The sequence below is a fragment of the Sinocyclocheilus grahami genome, unplaced genomic scaffold (genome assembly GCF_001515645.1).
Source record: "Sinocyclocheilus grahami isolate Dianchi unplaced genomic scaffold, SAMN03320097.WGS_v1.1 scaffold46.1, whole genome shotgun sequence".
NCBI lineage: Eukaryota > Metazoa > Chordata > Actinopteri > Cypriniformes > Cyprinidae > Sinocyclocheilus > Sinocyclocheilus grahami.
Genome location: NW_015505225.1, coordinates 778,017 through 797,013, shown reverse-complemented (window position 1 = coordinate 797,013; position 18,997 = coordinate 778,017). Strand labels below are relative to the sequence as shown.

Sequence of the window (18,997 nt, the reverse complement as noted above, 5' to 3'; positions counted from 1 at the left end):
ATGTATATTTTTTTTCCTTCCACATGTGACAACCAACAACGTGATGATCCATGGTGTCTTTTTACACCACTGACTGAGACAATTTGTCTTACTGTCACAGAATCAATGTCTACAAGCATCACATATATAAGTTTACAAGGTCATCTTTATTACTGTCCATTAAGCGCAACAACATCAGCAAAACACATATTTAACTTGGTCTGTTGGTTTAGACCCCATATACAAGTGCGGCATACTTTACATTCAGATGAACAACATATGCTGAAAAATCACAGATGAGTTCATTATTCCAGCATTTATTTTTATTTATTTTGACCTGGGGATTTATTAACTTCAAAAGCAGAGGCCAGTGCTGCACAACATCCCACGTCAATACTGCTTGCTCTCAAAGCCGAAGTTACAATCATAACCCAAGTCAACCACATAATTACATGCAACGTCCAAATGTAGGCCATAAATATAACAAACCAAACCCAGCTCCAATGACAACCTGCATTCACTGACCTAAAGCACTGACTTACTGCGCATTTTGCATGATATTGTATTGTTCACAATGGACAGGTGTATTTCTGGTTATATTACTGTGTTACATGAATGCACATGGTCTTAATACAGTAGATGATTCTCTCAGTGGTGGGTTTTGTTTGGAGATGATTGGCAGAGGTGCAGCTGTCAACATGTTTACTTCTGCGCTGGTGGCTTCTCTCCACAGGTGATGGAGATGTTGCGTTCAGGGATGTCCAGCATGTGGCGTGGTGTGCAGATGGTCAGCACACCATCAGAGGACAGAGAAGCGGTGATGGCACCTGGATCTACACCAGCGGGGATCTTGCACTTCCTGTAAAACTCTCTTGCCACAGCACCATGCTCATCCTGTAACAGAGACAGATACTGTTGCTTCGAACTGAGGTGTATCAGTAACACAATAATGGCCATCAGGGTTATGCACCATTTAGAATTCAGTTGAGAATGTTTTCTTGAATTTGAATTGTATTGAACTGAGGTGGAAAACAAACTAGAATTGAAATTAGAATTTAAAACGCAGAGTTTACATAAAATGAAACTTTTAACAAGAAAAATGAATGATGTCAAATTAAAACAAAGTTCGAAAATCTTGATAGTTTTTTTGGGCATGGCAATTCAGTTAAACTGAAACTCATGAATTGAAAACAAGCTGCATTCTACTTCAATGTTATCTTTTGCCTCCCCAATCTTGAATATTTGATTTCCAACCTTGTTTTTATAACATAATATTACAAAAAACACTATTAAGTTCAAAATGGTGAATAAAATGAAGGTGAGTTTGTGTTTTGTTACCTGCCGTTCGTCATGTTTCCCATAAATCTCAATAAAATCATCATTGATCTTGACCATCAGTTCGTCTGGAGAGAAGTGCTTCACATCCAGGTTGATTACAAACCGATCTCTATCCATTCTCATCTGTGCGGGAGAATATGCAAACTTAATATGCAAAATCTCTGAAAACATACATAGTTTCTAATATTGTGACTGGCTTATTTGGAGTTAAGACTTTTCAATGTTTTTAAAAGAGGCTCTTATGCTCATCAAGGCTAATTATCAAAAATACAGTAGAACAGTAATGTTGTGAAATATTTGTATAATTTTACATGTTTTTAATATATTGCAAAATGTCATTTATTCCTGTGATGGCAAAGCCGAATTTTCACCAGCCATTGTGATTTCCTTCAGAAATCATTCTAATATGCTAATTTGCTGCTCAACATTTATTATTATTATTATCAATGTTGAAAACATTTGTGCTGCTTAATATTTTTGTTGAAACAGATTTTTTTTCTTCTCAGGATTGATTGATGAACAGCATTTATTTGAAACAGAAATCGTTTGTAACATTATAAATGTCTTTATTGTCACTTTTGGTCAATTTAATGCATCCTTGCTGGATAAAAATATGAATTTCTTTTTAAAAATCGTACTTACCAATTTTTGAATGGTAGTGTATACTGATACATTTTTTAAAAATAGTTGAATAATATTATTAACTACCATGAATTAACAATGATGAATTCAAATAATTAAAAAGTGCTGTTAAAATAGTTTATTGTTTTTTGCATGCTCTACCTAACGTTAACAAATTGCATCTCATACTAGATTGTATCAGCATAAGAAACTGAACTCACCTCTGACATGCCACTGTCCCACCAGTTTGGAAAACGCCAGAAATAAGGTCGATAGTAAAACATGTAGAAAGGTGAAAAAAGGTCACTGTCGGGTAGGTGCTCTCCGAAATACTGGTCATAAATTCGATAAGGGAAGTAGCCTGGGAACCAGGGCCGGCGGTACCAGGGATGTTGGATAGAAATTTCCATTGTATCTCAGCGAAGCGGCTGGAGTTGACAGCGGATCTGCTGCATGTTCTGCTGTGGGCCTGTATTTATGGCCCATCCATAAACCTTATGTCAGCTACCTACCCAGCTACCCGCTGATCCGTCTCCAGTTATGAGCTAAAGTGTTTTTTTGCTGCCCTCTTCCCCTCTGGCTCATTCAAACAAAAGGCTATTTAATCACCCTTCACTCTCTCTTAGATCATACAGTCTCAAACACCGGGCTCTGAATAGTGTTAATGCCCCTCTGCTCACAAGCCTGGAAAAATATTTGCCTGGCTAAGTTAGAATGGTTCTGAGCGAAGCCTCCATGTCAACTGGCCACATCCCCGGCAAACTCTTGTGCCAGGAGGGATTCTGCCCCCCGTGCCCTGAACGGGACATGGCCAGATACTATCTGCTCCCTCCTGGCTGCTATCAGAGGAGAACTCAGGCAGAAAGATAATATTATGCCCTAAAATGGACGGGACTGCAGGAATCAGCAAGACTGGTGATCCGCTGTAATTCAGACGTGATAAATGAGCCCTCTAGGCCAAGAGCATCACCACCATCCCATCTGAGGCACACAGGTGTCGTGGAATAGGGCTGGAAACAAGGCCTGTGGCTGTTTTATTCAACAAGTTTGTGATTAAAAACACACCATTGACATAGTTGCATTAAGGAACACTGAGTGTATGTCTGATTAATTCTAGATAATTGGTTCACACATTCAAAACCAAATTCACCCAGTCACAAAAAAGATTAAAAAAAAGGTATCTTTGTGAAATAAATAGTTAAATACTCATATCATAGTGTTATTGAATATACTAAATATAATAGGGCATATACGGCATAAGGCCTCAGCAAACAAGCAAGAGTGATGCAAGATGACCTAGACTTATTTAATTTAATTAATTTAAATTAATTAGATTAATAAAAGTTTTAATAAAAGTTGACTTTCTATGAAGTAGAAACACGATTTTTAAAATCTATTACATAACCAGAGAAAACAGGGGAAAAGGGCGGTGGCCAAAAAATGGTAGGAAAACTTCAACACCCATAATGCACTGGACTTGAGCAGATTATCCATGAGTGGGTATACAAAAATGCGGAAGTATGATCTGTAGTTTTCACAATATCATCATCCGATGACTTCTGTTGACAAATAAATGGGTATATCTTGGTGCAGGTAAAATGGAAAAATTAACTTATACTGCCAACAATGTAATATAATACAAAGCTGGTGAAAATCAGTTAACTTAAAAAAGGTTAAAAAGGTCCAGTGTCAATAGTGTAGTATGAAACACATCTCACACAGAAGTCAATTTCAAACCATGAAAATGGGCAGAACAATGGTAAATGTGACCACCTTTAGCAAAAATGTAGGCCCTTCAAATATTGTGTCGGACAGTGGGTTGTCTTCAAGTCAAAAAGTTTGAAAACCACAAAAGAGATCATCACTGTGATTGTACCAGATAACTTTCAGAAGTACATGCAAAGTAGGTTCAGTATATACTGTACATACAAATGCTATATGCTACGTATGCTAAAAAACTAGTGCATACTAATATGTAGCACAGTACACAGTCATGTAGCCTATTTCTACAATATAGCACAAACTATATCATGCACAGATGACTTCTATGTATTCTTTGTTCAACGTGTAGTTATATTTATATATTATATCCATGTACATGTTCATCATGACATATACCTACGAATGCAGTGGCAAGATGGGGGGGGGGGGTTCAAATGTAAGTGGTTAGACAATGAACAAAACTGCAGTCCAACTGTGGCTTAGCTTCTCCGAATTATAAATAGCTTGTAACTTTACCAAGCTACATTTACATAAATAGGAGCTTTCCCACCACTGGCCTTGACTTTCTGTAATCTCTTGCAGTAATAGGTTTTTTCTAATTCCACTCCAAATCCACTGCCAATATGATCATCCTGCTCAGCATAAACTGGGAATGTAGCCATTTAGGGATAAATGGTTTTCATGCATAACCATGTCCATGTATATCTCTGTAACTGCACTATTTCTTTCTTAAGCTTTTTTTATATAATAAGTGTATTGTATCAAATGATTATATAGTGGTTAAGGCCACCTAATATAAACTGGGGGACCAAACTTTTTTTTTTTAATTTGTAAATAAAGATTACTACTTCAGTTTTTCTACTGTCTATAAATGTAATTCAACGTGTTTCTTGCCTTTTCTTTGTAATTATTTATGAAATTTACAAGCAATTTCCAAGTGAAAATTTTTCAAAGTAAACACTAGTTTTTTTTTACTGTAACAAATATCATTAACAATCCTTAACACATTCTCCCCATGGAATAAGCATGTAACACACACACACACACACAAAATAAATAAATAAGTAAAAAATAATAATAAAATAAAAATTCCTAAAAAAAATCCACCTAAAAATGTTTTTGCAAAATTATGGGGATCTAAGTAATTTCCCTCTCAAAATGTCAGAAAAACAAAATAGTTTTATTATAATAAACAACAGTCTGACATCATGATTTCAGTAATCATCACTGGAGACAGTGTGGTGGAAGATTCTCAGATTTTAAACTGACGTGGTCATACTTAACATCCTCTTTCTTTTGGCCTTTCACACACACACACACACACACACACACACACTCACATTTACTCCCTCATTTTGCCATAATACAGCAGTATAAGATGCAATCCACACGGTGAATCAAGCCCTAATCATAACCATAATGTTTTTGGTTTTATGGAACTAGTTATTTAAAGTGTGTCATCTTCACACAGAGGACACATCCAGTCAGCATGGTTTACTGGAGATGCCCATTTTTTCATCCTGCCCACAACCCACCCACCCCCCTCCATCCCGGAGCCCACCGCTCTGTGCGAAAGGGAGGGGTGAAGATGGAGGAGGGGAGGGTAAACAGAGCCGGGCTGAACCACGTCTGACTCCTGAAAAAAAAGGAACAAGGGAGGGGGAAGACGAGGAGCGAAGAGAAACAGAAGGGCAGAGAAAAAATACCTTAAAACTGCCTCGAGAGAGGCACAAAAACAGGGAGAATGAGAAACAGGAGTCACAGAAGACATTGTAGAGATTCAAGAAGGGGGACGGGAGACCATTCAAAAGCTCTTTTCTCCCCTTTTGTGGCTCAGAACTGAAAACAGGATTACCTCATGCTTCTTATCATAGAAACACAAGCTGCCTCTGAACGGGATTTTCAACGTTGAGTCTGTGGGAATACCCATTTAATCTGGGTTTACAGTACTCTCCAAAGGAAGACCTGCCAAACAAGCAGGTTGGGTTCACACGGACCGAGACATTCGCATGGGCTGGGATCTGTTCTCCATCATCATCTCCATCAGACTTGACTGGCAGCTACGTGGACACTGGGGTTTGAGAGCGGGTCTCTGATGTGCACACCCTTTGGACCGGCGCAGTGCCGTCTGCTATGTTGATGACACACTGCTGCTTCCTCGAACCCTACGGGTTGGGCTGGATCAGAATGGGAGGTTAAAAGGGCAAATAGCATCTAAGTGTACAGTGTAATACAGGGACTTGGTTCTATGAATCATGATTCACAAGCACACTGCAAAATCCCAATCTAAATCAAATGATTTGCAATCCATGCTCCGAAGTTCCGATCTGAATCCAAAAATATTTGCGAGTTCTGATCTAAATCAAATGATTCGTAAACCATCATTTCAGATCGGGACTTCGGAGCACAATCACAAATCTTTAAATTCGCAAAATGATTCACGAACACACTACAAAGTTTTAATATGAATCAAAAGATTTGCGAACCCGCTACAAAGTTCTGATCTACTGTAAATAAAATGGTTCATGATACGCACTCCGAAGTCCCGATCTGAATCAAATGATTCACGATATGTGCTTTGAAATCTTGATCTGCAACAAATGATTCACAACATGCGATCCAATTGGAGCACTTTGAAACAGTGAATAATTTTGTGACGCAATGGTTTAACTGATTCAGAGTTTCGAAAAGCTCGGTTTCAAGGGTGTACTTTTCTAGCATATCAATGGTATGACCTATTTCAGATTCAGCCGAAACTACAACAACAGTGGTTACATATACATATATTTAATTGTTTGATCAAAACTATAGGGACGATTTAGTAGTTGCTGGATATTGGTAGGGACATGTCCCAAGCATCCCTACAACATTCTAAACCATTGAATGTGGGCATTGCACCCAAAAGTGGAGATGAACATGAGCCTGCAGGGGAGGGTTTACTGGGCTAAATATTTTAACAGCTATTTCGTACATCTAACAGGCTACCAAGTCTTATCTACTTGCAAGGGGAAATTCTGAAATTCTCAACTGAGCGTATTTTGCAGTATTTATACCGATTTCATCAGGCTCCGAAAATTCTTCTAAAAGAACACAAAGAATGGCCTTCTCAGCTGCCATAGTTGCAACTCTTGCGTCATCAGAACAGGGTGTTCAACGCACCACCGTTTCCGTTTAAAAAACGTTTTGCACTGTTTTTGTCGGGGCTGAACGCAGCCCTGGCATAGTGGCGTTCCAGTTGATTAAATAGGAGCCTGAATTAAATACTCTTGATTAGGCTTTAGACAAAAACAAAAACCAGTGCAAAAGTACAATAACAATAGTGACACCTGATGTGACACAACTGAAACTTGTTTTCTTTTTTAGGGTGGAGTGTCTGTGGGATGTTTTTTTTTTTTTTTTGGAAAAAAAATAGAAGAGCTCACATTTTCCTCTGTGTTGTAAATGTTAAACATTTATTTTAAAACCACAATTTTCTTAAGTAGCACAACATACAGTAAACATGTAATGTACAAACATCAAAACGTACTCATACCTATCTGTGTAAATGTTGAGGCTTTATCTAATAAAATATAATAAATAAAATAAGTACACAATTTAAAAAATGGTCAGGATAATCTTCTCCTCTTCTACTATCAAACATCAGTCTTTAGTAGCTCTAGGACAGGAATCAAGATATAAGAGATATAGATAATAATAGTAGGCCTACATCAATTAACAGCTTAAGTTTATGTTTCAAGGGTCACTGATGTCTGTCTCTTCATTTACTTACCTCTATAATGTCATATATCCACTCTAAAAACTCTTGGTATAAACTCCTGGATGGTTTGGTTCAGCACAGCCTGTTCCCCAGCTAACAACACCGACCAGCCTCCAGACATTCTCATCCTGGCAAACCAGAGGACCTCCACTGTCCCGCTAAGAAAATTAAATTCACGACTACTTTGTGTCTCCTCACAAATTTATTATATAAATGTCATATATTTTTGAAAAACAATTTGAGAAGCATGAAGCTCACCTGACATGCATCTACTTTTCCTTCTGTATATCCTGCACAGAGCATTCGAGGGGTGATCTCTCCATTGTACATGCAAGAGCTATTACATTTCTTTGCGCTTATTAAAGGAACTGGTGCTTCTTTGAGAACCTCTGGTATATGAACTTAAAAAATAAATACATTTATAATTCACTTTTACATACAGTACAAAGCATTTTGACAGCTTTTATTACTCCTAAAACATAAAAGAACTTTAATATACATGCATTTGTAGAAAAACAGTACCATCATCTGGCTGTGTATATCCCCAACCAGAGATCCAGCACTGGGTTCCTCCTGGTAGATCATAATCATACTGAGGTAGACACACAGGTCTGATGGTGTCTGGGTGTGTAAAGAAAGTTTAAAACCTGAAATAACTCATAGCCTAGATATTACATGTCACACACAGTGACACATTTACTGATTATTGGTTATGGTTACATGAGAAATTCAAAGGAGCTCTTAATTTCACCAAAGCGATATCATTGTCATGAGTCCTGTGGTTGTAATTCTTGTTGTAGATGATCCTCTCCACAGCTAAGCCTTGGTATTGAGCCAGTTTTGCCGAATTGCTGGTTACAATACCAGCATAAACCACCCAACTGGACACTTGAGGTAGCCTGTAGCTTCAATAAGCAAGCAAATCAGATAATATACACATTTAATCGGCTTATAATAAATTCCTTTGTAGAGATCAATGTGTAACAGTTGGAAGTGACATTATGTATTATGTTGCAGTGCCTGTCATCTATTTAATCCTGGACCTTTTGTATTCACTGCCCCACAATTCAACACTATTGTCAACAACTACACAGTTCCAGTGGGTAAGTCTCACAAAAACATGTCCTTTTAGGGTTAAAGGAATAGTTCACCCAAAAATGAAAATGTGCTGAAAATTGTACTCACCCTCAGGCCGTGCAAGATGTAGATGAGTTCGTTTCTTCATTGGAACAGTTCTGGGGAAATTTAGCATTAAGTCACTTGCTTAGAATGGGATGACATGCAACGAAAGGATGTCATCAGAATGTAAACAGCTGATAAAAAACATCACAATAATAGTAATTCACACGACTCCAGTCCATTAATTAACGTGAAAAGTTGTGTGTTTGTATAAAACAAATCCATCATTGAGGTGCTTTTAACTTCTAATCATTGCTTTTGGCTAAAATACAAGTACTCTATCCATGATATTACTTTCTCCAGTGTAAAAGGTGGCAGTTTAAATCTTTTAAAGTTCAAGTACCTTGATGGATTTGTTTATTACAATCAAGCAGCTTTCACTTCACAATACCTTAATTGATGGACTGGAGTTGTGTGGATCACTTGTGGATTATTGTGATGTTTTTATCAGCAGTTTGAACTCTCATTCTGATGGTACCCATTCAGTGCAGCGGATCCATTGGTGAGCAAGTGATGTGATGCTAAATTCCTCCACATCTGTTTCGATAAGGAAACAAATTCATTTACATTTACATTTAGTCATTTAGCAGACGCTTTTATCCAAAGCGATTTACAAATGAGGACAATGGAAGCAATCAAAATCAACAAAAGAGCAATGATACGCAAGTGCTATAACAAGTCTCAGTTAGCTTAACGTATAATAATAATAATTATATACATGTATTAATAATATTACATCTTGGATGGCCTGCGAGCGAGTACATTTTCATAAATTTTCCATTTTGGGTGAGCTATTCATTTAAACATAATTAACCTGAATATTTTATTCCTCTTCTTATTTTTTGATTTTGATTTTGGAGTTCTGGTTTAGATTTTTGACATGTTTTGTGAGATTCGTCTATTCATAGTTATTGTAAATGTTGAATCTTACTTGTGGACACAGTGAGCAGCTGTAACTATCCATTGGTTGGTGATGATGGATCCTCCACAGATGTGGCGGTTACTGTAATAGAGACTCACTTGCCAGGGCCATCTGCCAAGAGTGGCTTCCACTCCTCCAACAATCCTAGGTAGCTTTGCTCTGGTCCCGCACTCTACAAAGCAAATAACGAGTGCTCAGCCTCAAACAGATTTCAGATTATTTCAGATTTACATATTATGTAAGTTTAGACTCACCAAAACATTTCAGTGCTATAACCTTTCCTGTACTACAGCCTCCCCTGTTAAAAAAAAAACACATGTGACAGGTGTTCTGGAAGCTCATGCCAATTAAAATTATTTATGTTTTCCTTAAATACCTAAAACGCCATAAACTCTCCAAATTGCTTTGGTGTTCTGAGGTGATTTGGACAAATCAATCTGTGTAGTTTGGCCCAATATCAGTCAGATTCACCCATTTGTGCTTTGATAATCTGAAAGGAGATATTATTTGATAAATCTCACCACTTGCAACACCTAATTATTAATATAGTTTATTCTCATATCCTTCCAAAACAAATGTCTTGCTGATGACTGTAGTCAGATCATGCACTACTTTACCACACTATCACTGTGCTTTTTCATTTTTGGAGATTGACAGGATTTTTCACTTTCATTTTATGGAAAAAGCTGTTTTTGGAAACGGCTCCATGATTCTGCAAAATATCTCAACAGTAGAAACCTAACAGGAGAGTTGACAGAACTTTAATTTGTGGGTGAACTATCGCTTTAATATTGCTGCACGTCACGTTTTGAATTAGAAGTGAACGTGACTTCAAAGTACATTTCAACACTGCTGTCACTCTATGAATGGCTGACCTACAGAAAGTAGCCACAGCTGGTAGTCAAGTGAAAGGTTCTGAGAGCTGCATGTGTGTGTGTGTGTGTGTGTGTGTGTGTGTGTGTGTGATTCAGTTGTCAGCATGCTCACCTCAGATAGCCCAGCTGTCGACATACAAGCGTTCCCAGAGAAGAGTTCCACCCCTCGTAACATACAGGCAACCACGTCTGGAGCTTCTCCAGCTGGATCTCCAGAAGAGAGTTCTCAGCACTGATCCTGCAAAACACTGAGCCCCATTCAGTCAAAATCACTCCTAAAACAACATACTGTAGCACAGTGGACAGTACTGCGGGTTATATGATATTTTACCTGAATTTGTTTAGAGGATATATTTCAAATAAAAGCATTTGTTGATATGTTGATCTTTTGGGCAGGCGTGAATACAGCAATCGCACTCGGGTGCGCACCAAACAACCGTACCGAGACCCAGCTGAAGAGGTGGTCTCGGTCCGCTTCCAAACCAACTCTGGTACGGTTGAATAACCAATGAATGGATGTCCTTAGCACACGTGTTGTTTTGTTTACAATTTCTGGTTCACTTGCAAAAAGAGCAGTGTGAAAGCAAACCGCACCAAACAAACAAAAAAATCAACATTGTATTTGGTCCGGACCAAAGCAAGTGAACTAGTGGACTTTCCTGGTGTGAATTCACCACGCAAAGGTTCCCCTTTTTAGCATCATTTTTCGACGTGCAGGGTCCTCCGTTGCTTTAAATAAGAAACCCTTGGCGTCAATATGCCGACGCGAAAGGTAACATTACTGGGAATTTTATCGTCATAAATCAATTATATATTGGGTAATAATATGCCATTGTTGCATATAGTTGGGGTGTGATTTTTAAATGTAAACAGTCACAACAGTTAATACTTCCCCTCCCTTTAGTTTGCTTCTCTTGTTTATGTGTTTGTTACAGCTTTCGCTGGTCATTGTTTATGTCACTTTGTTTAAAGTGCCAGTGAGTTTGGATGAATGTCCACTGCATTGTTTACCTGCTATGTGCAAATAAAGGGTAAATTGCCTTTTCTGGGGTCTGCCACAGAGATGTCCTGGGATACATTGCAGAAGGACGTGTCTTTAGTGTCTCCTAGGCTCGCAGGGCTCTGTGCTGAGTTTGGCCTTAAGAGAATTTTCACTGTGGGACATTAAAGACATTATTTTGAGTGCTATGTGTTTCTACATTATAAGTGCACAAATTGAACCTTTTTAATTATTATAACTTCTTACCTATGAACCAAACACCAATGACAACACCTCCCAGCAGACAAAGTACACAAAGAGCTGCAAATACTTTCACCAATTTATGGGCCGAGACTTTGCCAGACACTATATGAAATAATAATAGTTGTTCAACAAATATCCAAAAAGCAAAACAACACTGACTGACAACCATTCAGTTATATGTGATTTTTCAGGTGAAGCTTATAAAGAAGAAGAATACTGAAATGTATCTACAGTGTAATATAATATAATATAATATATAGTATAATATAATGTAATACTAGTATAAAATAGTATAACCATTTTAAAACATATTTTAATGACCTTTACAAATGCTTTTAAAGGGACAGATGTCTCCTTAGGTGTGTGTTAATAACAGACTTGCCTGGATGGAGAAACTGTAGCTCTCTGATCCAGGTGGGATTATTCTGGCTCGTCTCAATCCTGTCCACCTGCAGATGTTCTGGATGGAAGGACTGTCTGACCACTACAGGATTCTCAATCACTGCCATGGCTTCTCTACTGAGACTCTGTAATAGAACCACTGATATGACCAATGCCAATAAACCATGATAAAAGAGATCTGATCACTGATCTATATATATGTCATGTAAATGGATCAATATTGACTTCAGAATTTGCATTCAGAATAGTGTTTTATTGGGGGTTTTTTTGCTTGCAAACAAACATAGTTTGTCAACATTTTTATAGCAAACACAATACAATTAAAATGCATTGCCAATTACTGACAGGCTATATATTTGTGACAAATTGTAGGAGGTTGTAGGTCATGTGATAACCTTTCAGTTTAAATAGGTTTATGCTTGCATGTGTACTATATCATACTTTAGAAATTAGAACACAGTTTTAAATACAGCATGAGCTAGCAAGGAGCACAACACTGGTAAATGTGTTTTGTTGTGAATATCCTTTTGCTGATCTAGTGGTCTTGTACACAACAGTAACAAAGTTATCATATTGTCAGGTATTACTGTAAAAAAGAAAAATGTAGAAAAGTAGCAGTGTAGCGATACTCTATGTGATGAGTTGATTACTACTTCCTTTGTTTACGTGTTTTGTTAACATATATACAATAAAAAAAGTTGTCAAGTAACCAAGTAATCCAAGTCAAATAACATTATGGTTTGTCACGAAAGATCTGAAATTATCCTGTAAACAACAGAATATGTTTTCATAACAATACATCATGTTTATTTCAATGTAAATGAAGAATTCATAAAGCACAAACAGGTTCTTTTTAAAAATATATAATGCAGACATTGTCTTAATCTGGCCAAACACAGCACATACTGCTAACAAAAGAAGCATATTATTAAATATGCTTCTGTATTTGAGCATAATGGGAGAAACTCACCATGTTTTGGTTGTTTGGATCCAGGGGTTTCCTGGCAGCTGCTCGGACTCTCTCTCTCTCATCCACTTACCTCCATCACAGCAGAGATGCTGCACACCTGCAGCTGTCTGACCACTGAGCAGAATGCAACTCTGGATTTTCACTCCACAAAGAGACAATAAGGTCAGCAGTGGAGCAAAGAATGAACCCTTTGTTTTGTTTTGTCTCAGTTATCAACATTAATACAGTAGGTTTTAAATGTTCAATGGGAACAGCTGGAAATATTACCAAAGAACAGATCATTGTGATCATAGTGTATTTGTGAATTTAGTGATTTCATGAGTTTATGTGCCCATATAATCTTAGTGTAAGTGGTAAACAGATTTGGCTTGCTGTCTGCTATAGAGGGGCTCAGAGAGGATATTCTACTCGAGCTCAGATTGCCCCCTATAACAGGCAAAATTGTACAAAAAAGGAGAAGGGGAGGAGGAGGGATGCCGAAAGAACTAACAACGGGAAGGGGTAAGAAGCTGGTTTTGGACCTTGGTATTAAGTGGAAGATTAGATGGGTGCACTCCTCTTGAAATTACGTTTAATAACTTCACTTCTTTAAATATATCACTGAGAGAGACAATGTGTCAGATGCTTTGACAGAAATCATCCTCCCTTAATGAAAGGGTTTTTAAATTATTTTTAACAAATACAAAATATGCACATCCAATACCCAGACTTGGGCTCAGGTGCAGGACAAATCACATTGAACAAAAACAAAAGGTTATATGTCTACACACTGAGATTCAAAAATGTTTATTAAACAGCACAACGTTTTGCCCAGGAACAATTAGTTATGCTATATCTATTATTATTTCATCTGCATGTGCCCTTAAATTTACATTTATTCATTTAGTAGACTCTTTTATCCAAAGCAATATGAGGTGTTATTCACTTATTGACCTCAAGGTTCTAAATAAATAAGAGCATTAATGCCAAAATAAAGTTATTTTACAAGATTTGCTGAGTTCCTCGTCTAGAGTCTCCTGCAGCTCTTTATAGCTCAATGAAGTGCTCCAGCTCTTCAGTCTGCTTCTTCTGCTTCTGCTCCATCATCTCCTGCAGCTCAGACTGACATCTCTTAATGGATCACATCAGATCAGTGAAGAGCTCAATACTGTCAGCTTTCTCTGATGCACTTTATCTTAGACTCAGTTTTCTGAGTGTTTCATGTGTTGTGTTGTGTTGTATTCTCTTCATTCTGTCCTGGATAAACTTTTCATCTTTATCAGCAGAGGCAACAGACACAACAGAATAAACAGAGTTCAGATTCAACCCTATTCGAACACCTGATCCAGCTAATCAAGTCCGTCAGGCTTATTTGAAAACTAAATGTTAAATGTGTGTAGGAACAGGGTTGGCCCTGCAGGAACTGAGTTTGACACCCCTGACTTAGAAGGTAGATAGTGACCTCTCGTGGTGAGTAAGAGATACTGCATGAGCAGATATAGTACAGTGCTGCTTTTGGATAAGGGATAATTTAACTCGTCAAAAGAAGCATATTATTAAATATGCTTCTGTATTTGAGCATAATGGGAGAAACTCACCATGTTTTGGTTGTTTGGATCCAGGGGTTTCCTGGCAGCTGCTCGGACTCTCTCTCTCTCATCCACTTACCTCCATCACAGCAGAGATGCTGCACACCTGCAGCTGTCTGACCACTGAGCAGAATGCAACTCTGGATTTTCACTCCACAAAGAGACAATAAGGTCAGCAGTGGAGCAAAGAATGAACCCTTTGTTTTGTTTTGTCTCAGTTATCAACATTAATACAGTAGGTTTTAAATGTTCAATGGGAACAGCTGGAAATATTACCAAAGAACAGATCATTGTGATCATAGTGTATTTGTGAATTTAGTGATTTCATGAGTTTATGTGCCCATATAATCTTAGTGTAAGTGGTAAACAGATTTGGCTTGCTGTCTGCTATAGAGGGGCTCAGAGAGGATATTCTACTCGAGCTCAGATTGCCCCCTATAACAGGCAAAATTGTACAAAAAAGGAGAAGGGGAGGAGGAGGGATGCCGAAAGAACTAACAACGGGAAGGGGTAAGAAGCTGGTTTTGGACCTTGGTATTAAGTGGAAGATTAGATGGGTGCACTCCTCTTGAAATTACGTTTAATAACTTCACTTCTTTAAATATATCACTGAGAGAGACAATGTGTCAGATGCTTTGACAGAAATCATCCTCCCTTAATGAAAGGGTTTTTAAATTATTTTTAACAAATACAAAATATGCACATCCAATACCCAGACTTGGGCTCAGGTGCAGGACAAATCACATTGAACAAAAACAAAAGGTTATATGTCTACACACTGAGATTCAAAAATGTTTATTAAACAGCACAACGTTTTGCCCAGGAACAATTAGTTATGCTATATCTATTATTATTTCATCTGCATGTGCCCTTAAATTTACATTTATTCATTTAGTAGACTCTTTTATCCAAAGCAATATGAGGTGTTATTCACTTATTGACCTCAAGGTTCTAAATAAATAAGAGCATTAATGCCAAAATAAAGTTATTTTACAAGATTTGCTGAGTTCCTCGTCTAGAGTCTCCTGCAGCTCTTTATAGCTCAATGAAGTGCTCCAGCTCTTCAGTCTGCTTCTTCTGCTTCTGCTCCATCATCTCCTGCAGCTCAGACTGACATCTCTTAATGGATCACATCAGATCAGTGAAGAGCTCAATACTGTCAGCTTTCTCTGATGCACTTTATCTTAGACTCAGTTTTCTGAGTGTTTCATGTGTTGTGTTGTGTTGTGTTGTGTTGTATTCTCTTCATTCTGTCCTGGATAAACTTTTCATCTTTATCAGCAGAGGCTACAGACACAACAGAATAAACAGAGTTCAGATTCAACCCTATTCGAACACCTGATCCAGCTAATCAAGTCCGTCAGGCTTATTTGAAAACTAAATGTTAAATGTGTGTAGGAACAGGGTTGGCCCTGCAGGAACTGAGTTTGACACCCCTGACTTAGAAGGTAGATAGTGACCTCTCGTGGTGAGTAAGAGATACTGCATGAGCAGATATAGTACAGTGCTGCTTTTGGATAAGGGATAATTTAACTCGTTATCATTCAAGGCCAAGGCACTCAAGGATAAGTAAATTATAAAAATGGTTTATTTTCCCCGTTCAACTACAGGGTCACTTAAGAGCCATTTTGGTTTCTTTTATTTTCTTCTTTTAGCTAAATTATTAACAGTTGTGCACACATTAAATGCTCCATTTCAACATAATATTCAGGAACAGGAATTAAGAATGGTTTAAGTTATAGCTGAGCAAATAACTTTATTAAAGCCTTGTGGTAGAACACCAAAAACACAGTCCACATGTAAATCTAGAATAATTTTGTTCAGTAGCATAACATATACTAGAGAGCTGTCATTCTTGGTTTATAAAGAACTTTTACAAGAGAAAACATTGAAAACACTGATGAAACTTTGGTAAGAAGAACTCTGTGAGCAGTTTTGAAAAAGTGACCTAAGTATTGAGAAATGGGTCGTAGCAATTGTATAAAAAATTATTTAAAAAATAGAAAAAAAAAAGATTTTGAGGGCCATTTTGTCTTGACTTTTTCCAATTTATTACATTTGACTATCTGTGTGATGATAATCTATCAGTAGAAAAAGGTCTGTCCCAAAGCTATCTTGATAAATAAAACAATGTATGTGCATTATATTATAATTAAACCACATTGCCTCTTATTTATTAGAAATGTTATGCCAAGTTGTTTCACCTATAGCTACTACCTGACATACTGTTACAACATATGGATATTATAGACAGTGACTTGACCTACTGACAGTCTTAATAAAAAAACAATGAGCATCTTTTATATACTGTCACAACCCTTGATATGTTTAATAGATTTTATTAAGTAAAATATTTAAGCATTAAATAATGCACATACATTTATTAATAAACTGTTTATTATATATTTTAATAATTTAATAAACATCAAATGTTTTGTCATACATATCATACCCACTGCAAGCCAAAATATATTTATAAATAAGTTATTATAAATGATTAAAATGAATGCTAAACATTGGTGCTGTTCATCTGAATGAAACAATATGCTACACAGTACATATTGTGTGAGGTTAATTGTGTATGGAAATGCTTACTACACCTCTAAAGGTTTTACCATCTCTTATTTTGTGCTTATTACAAACCAAAATGCCACAAAAGGCGTAATATTTAAGAGCATTATAAAACTTTTCATCTCGTAATCCATAAACTAAGGGACTCAGACAACGAGGCAAGATCAAAAACAAAATGAAATTTGAGTATCTTACATTCACAAATAGCATGACATTTACTTTCCATAAAGGCATTTCTATGTAAGGGATTAAAAGCTGCATCATACACAGAAGCAGCTGAACACCATGGAGAATTATAGTTTTGAGACCCTTATTTGTTGAGTTTTTCCTCTCTGAGGAGGCAGATCTGGCCGCCAACACAATCTTGATGTAGGTGGAGACAATAATACACAACATCATGATGAATAAGAGCTGCAGACTCGTCGCTCTCATGTCTGCCAGCCATTTTACCTGTAACATGGCCTCCACTGTACACACAACATAAAGGCGCAAGACACCAGGAGGAATATAGACAAAACAGACTATGAAAATAAACAATGGGATGATAAAACTGACACTCCATATGACAAGAATCCCAATGAAGGTGTTTTTAGGGGTGGAGATACTGGAATGTCTTAAAGGCATACATATGGCTACATAGCGCTCCAAACACATGGCTACAAGAGTCATGGGTGAAACAACAGAGACCAAAGATGTAAGTGTGCAGAAGATATAGCAAGGAATTATATGCACAGGGTACTGGTAAAACGACCCCATGAGGGTTAAATCAGTCAACAGCATAAGAGCAGAGTCAGCAAAAAGAGTCTGAGCAAACAGAATGTAGCGTGTTTCCCTGAAGGTCTCTTTCTTCAGAAAGGTGAAAATCATCAGTCCGTTTACATACAGAAGTATCCCCACCAGTACCTGCACCAGCAAAAGCTTCTCATTTCCTTTGTTCAAACTAGACGTGCTGTTCAAATTGTTGATTTTGGTTACGTTCATCTTGACAGCAAAACTTAGCCATAAAAAAACCTCATGAAGTCAGAAGGTGTGAGTTGTGATGTACCTCAAGGCAAATAGAATGAACCTCCTAACTCTCTCCTCCTCCCTTTGTGCTGTTTTTATAGAGCTTTAGATGGGCTGAGCCTTATTTTGTTTACAGAATTTCATATGTCATCAGTGCAGATGTTTCTATAATCGCAGTGCTGATTTCATCATTTGGCATGAATCTGACAGCAAAAACGTAAAATTTTAGATTTAAAGATGATATTGTGTGTGAGTGTTTTTTTTAGGCCTATAGAACCAAATCAAATAATCCAGTGTCATTAACATCATACTGTAGTTTAGCTTTACTGTAACAAAAAGGGAAAAATATACTGAATACTTTTAGGAAAATTCAGGCATTAAATCTGTTGTAGAAAATAGCCATGTTTTTTCTCTCTTTTTTGGGCCAGCACCCCCTATCCATTATCTGTGATAATTAAGCAATATTGACTCCAGTCGTTGAATTATTGCAAATTACACAACACCTAGCCTACTTCTGGTCCTCGAATCCGAGGTCAGGTTATTTTACTAAACCTGATGATGGAGTGGAACAGCATTTGACTCTTTATAATGAAAATATATTAAAACCACCAGCAGCTGGTTGCAAATCGTTGTCTTAATTAGTGAGTCATTGAATCATTTAGTCAAATGATTTGTTCAAAATGGCTTATTCATTTAGGGAAAAAGCAAGTGACTGGCTGCAGGGGCGGATCTACCGGGGTGGCAGCATAAAAGAAAAAGAATTTTTTTTTTAAAATAATTATCACAGAATAAAATATAATATGTAAGCAGTGTTTCATGTGCTACTTTTTAGCAGCGGTGATGAC

The 18,997-nt window shown here is 37.2% G+C and overlaps 2 protein-coding genes and 1 pseudogene across 2 annotated transcripts; all 3 read right to left on the bottom strand.

Annotated features, from left to right (window-relative positions):
* Window positions 1–294: 294 nt before the first annotated feature.
* cryaba (crystallin, alpha B, a) lies at window positions 295–2,458 on the bottom strand. The gene is made up of 3 exons (XM_016268476.1): window positions 2,160–2,458; window positions 1,318–1,440; window positions 295–873 (listed from the first exon to the last, which is right to left on the bottom strand). Exons 1-3 carry the CDS (start codon window positions 2,346–2,348, stop codon window positions 682–684), a joined length of 504 nt encoding a protein of 167 aa, XP_016123962.1. The 5' UTR covers window positions 2,349–2,458; the 3' UTR covers window positions 295–681.
* Window positions 2,459–7,306: 4,848 nt separating this feature from the next.
* Window positions 7,307–14,876, bottom strand: LOC107582624 (transmembrane protease serine 5-like; annotated as a pseudogene).
* Window positions 14,877–17,147: 2,271 nt separating this feature from the next.
* LOC107582658 (olfactory receptor 6B1-like) lies at window positions 17,148–18,128 on the bottom strand. Its single transcript, XM_016268569.1, has one exon. It carries the CDS (start codon window positions 18,126–18,128, stop codon window positions 17,148–17,150), a length of 981 nt encoding a protein of 326 aa, XP_016124055.1.
* Between the last annotated feature and the right edge of the window lie 869 nt (window positions 18,129–18,997).

Bases quoted from the DNA above. Each gene is read 5' to 3' on its own strand.
- cryaba (XM_016268476.1), bottom strand. From the start codon at position 2,348: ATGGAAATTTCTATCCAACATCCCTGGTACCGCCGGCCCTGGTTCCCA. The intron at 1,441-2,159 runs GTGAGTTCAGTT...TCTCCCGCACAG, and splicing joins GGGACAGTGGCATGTCAGAG to ATGAGAATGGATAGAGATCG. The intron at 874-1,317 runs GTAACAAAACAC...TCTCTGTTACAG, and splicing joins GGAAACATGACGAACGGCAG to GATGAGCATGGTGCTGTGGC.
- LOC107582658 (XM_016268569.1), bottom strand. From the start codon at position 18,128: ATGAACGTAACCAAAATCAACAATTTGAACAGCACGTCTAGTTTGAAC.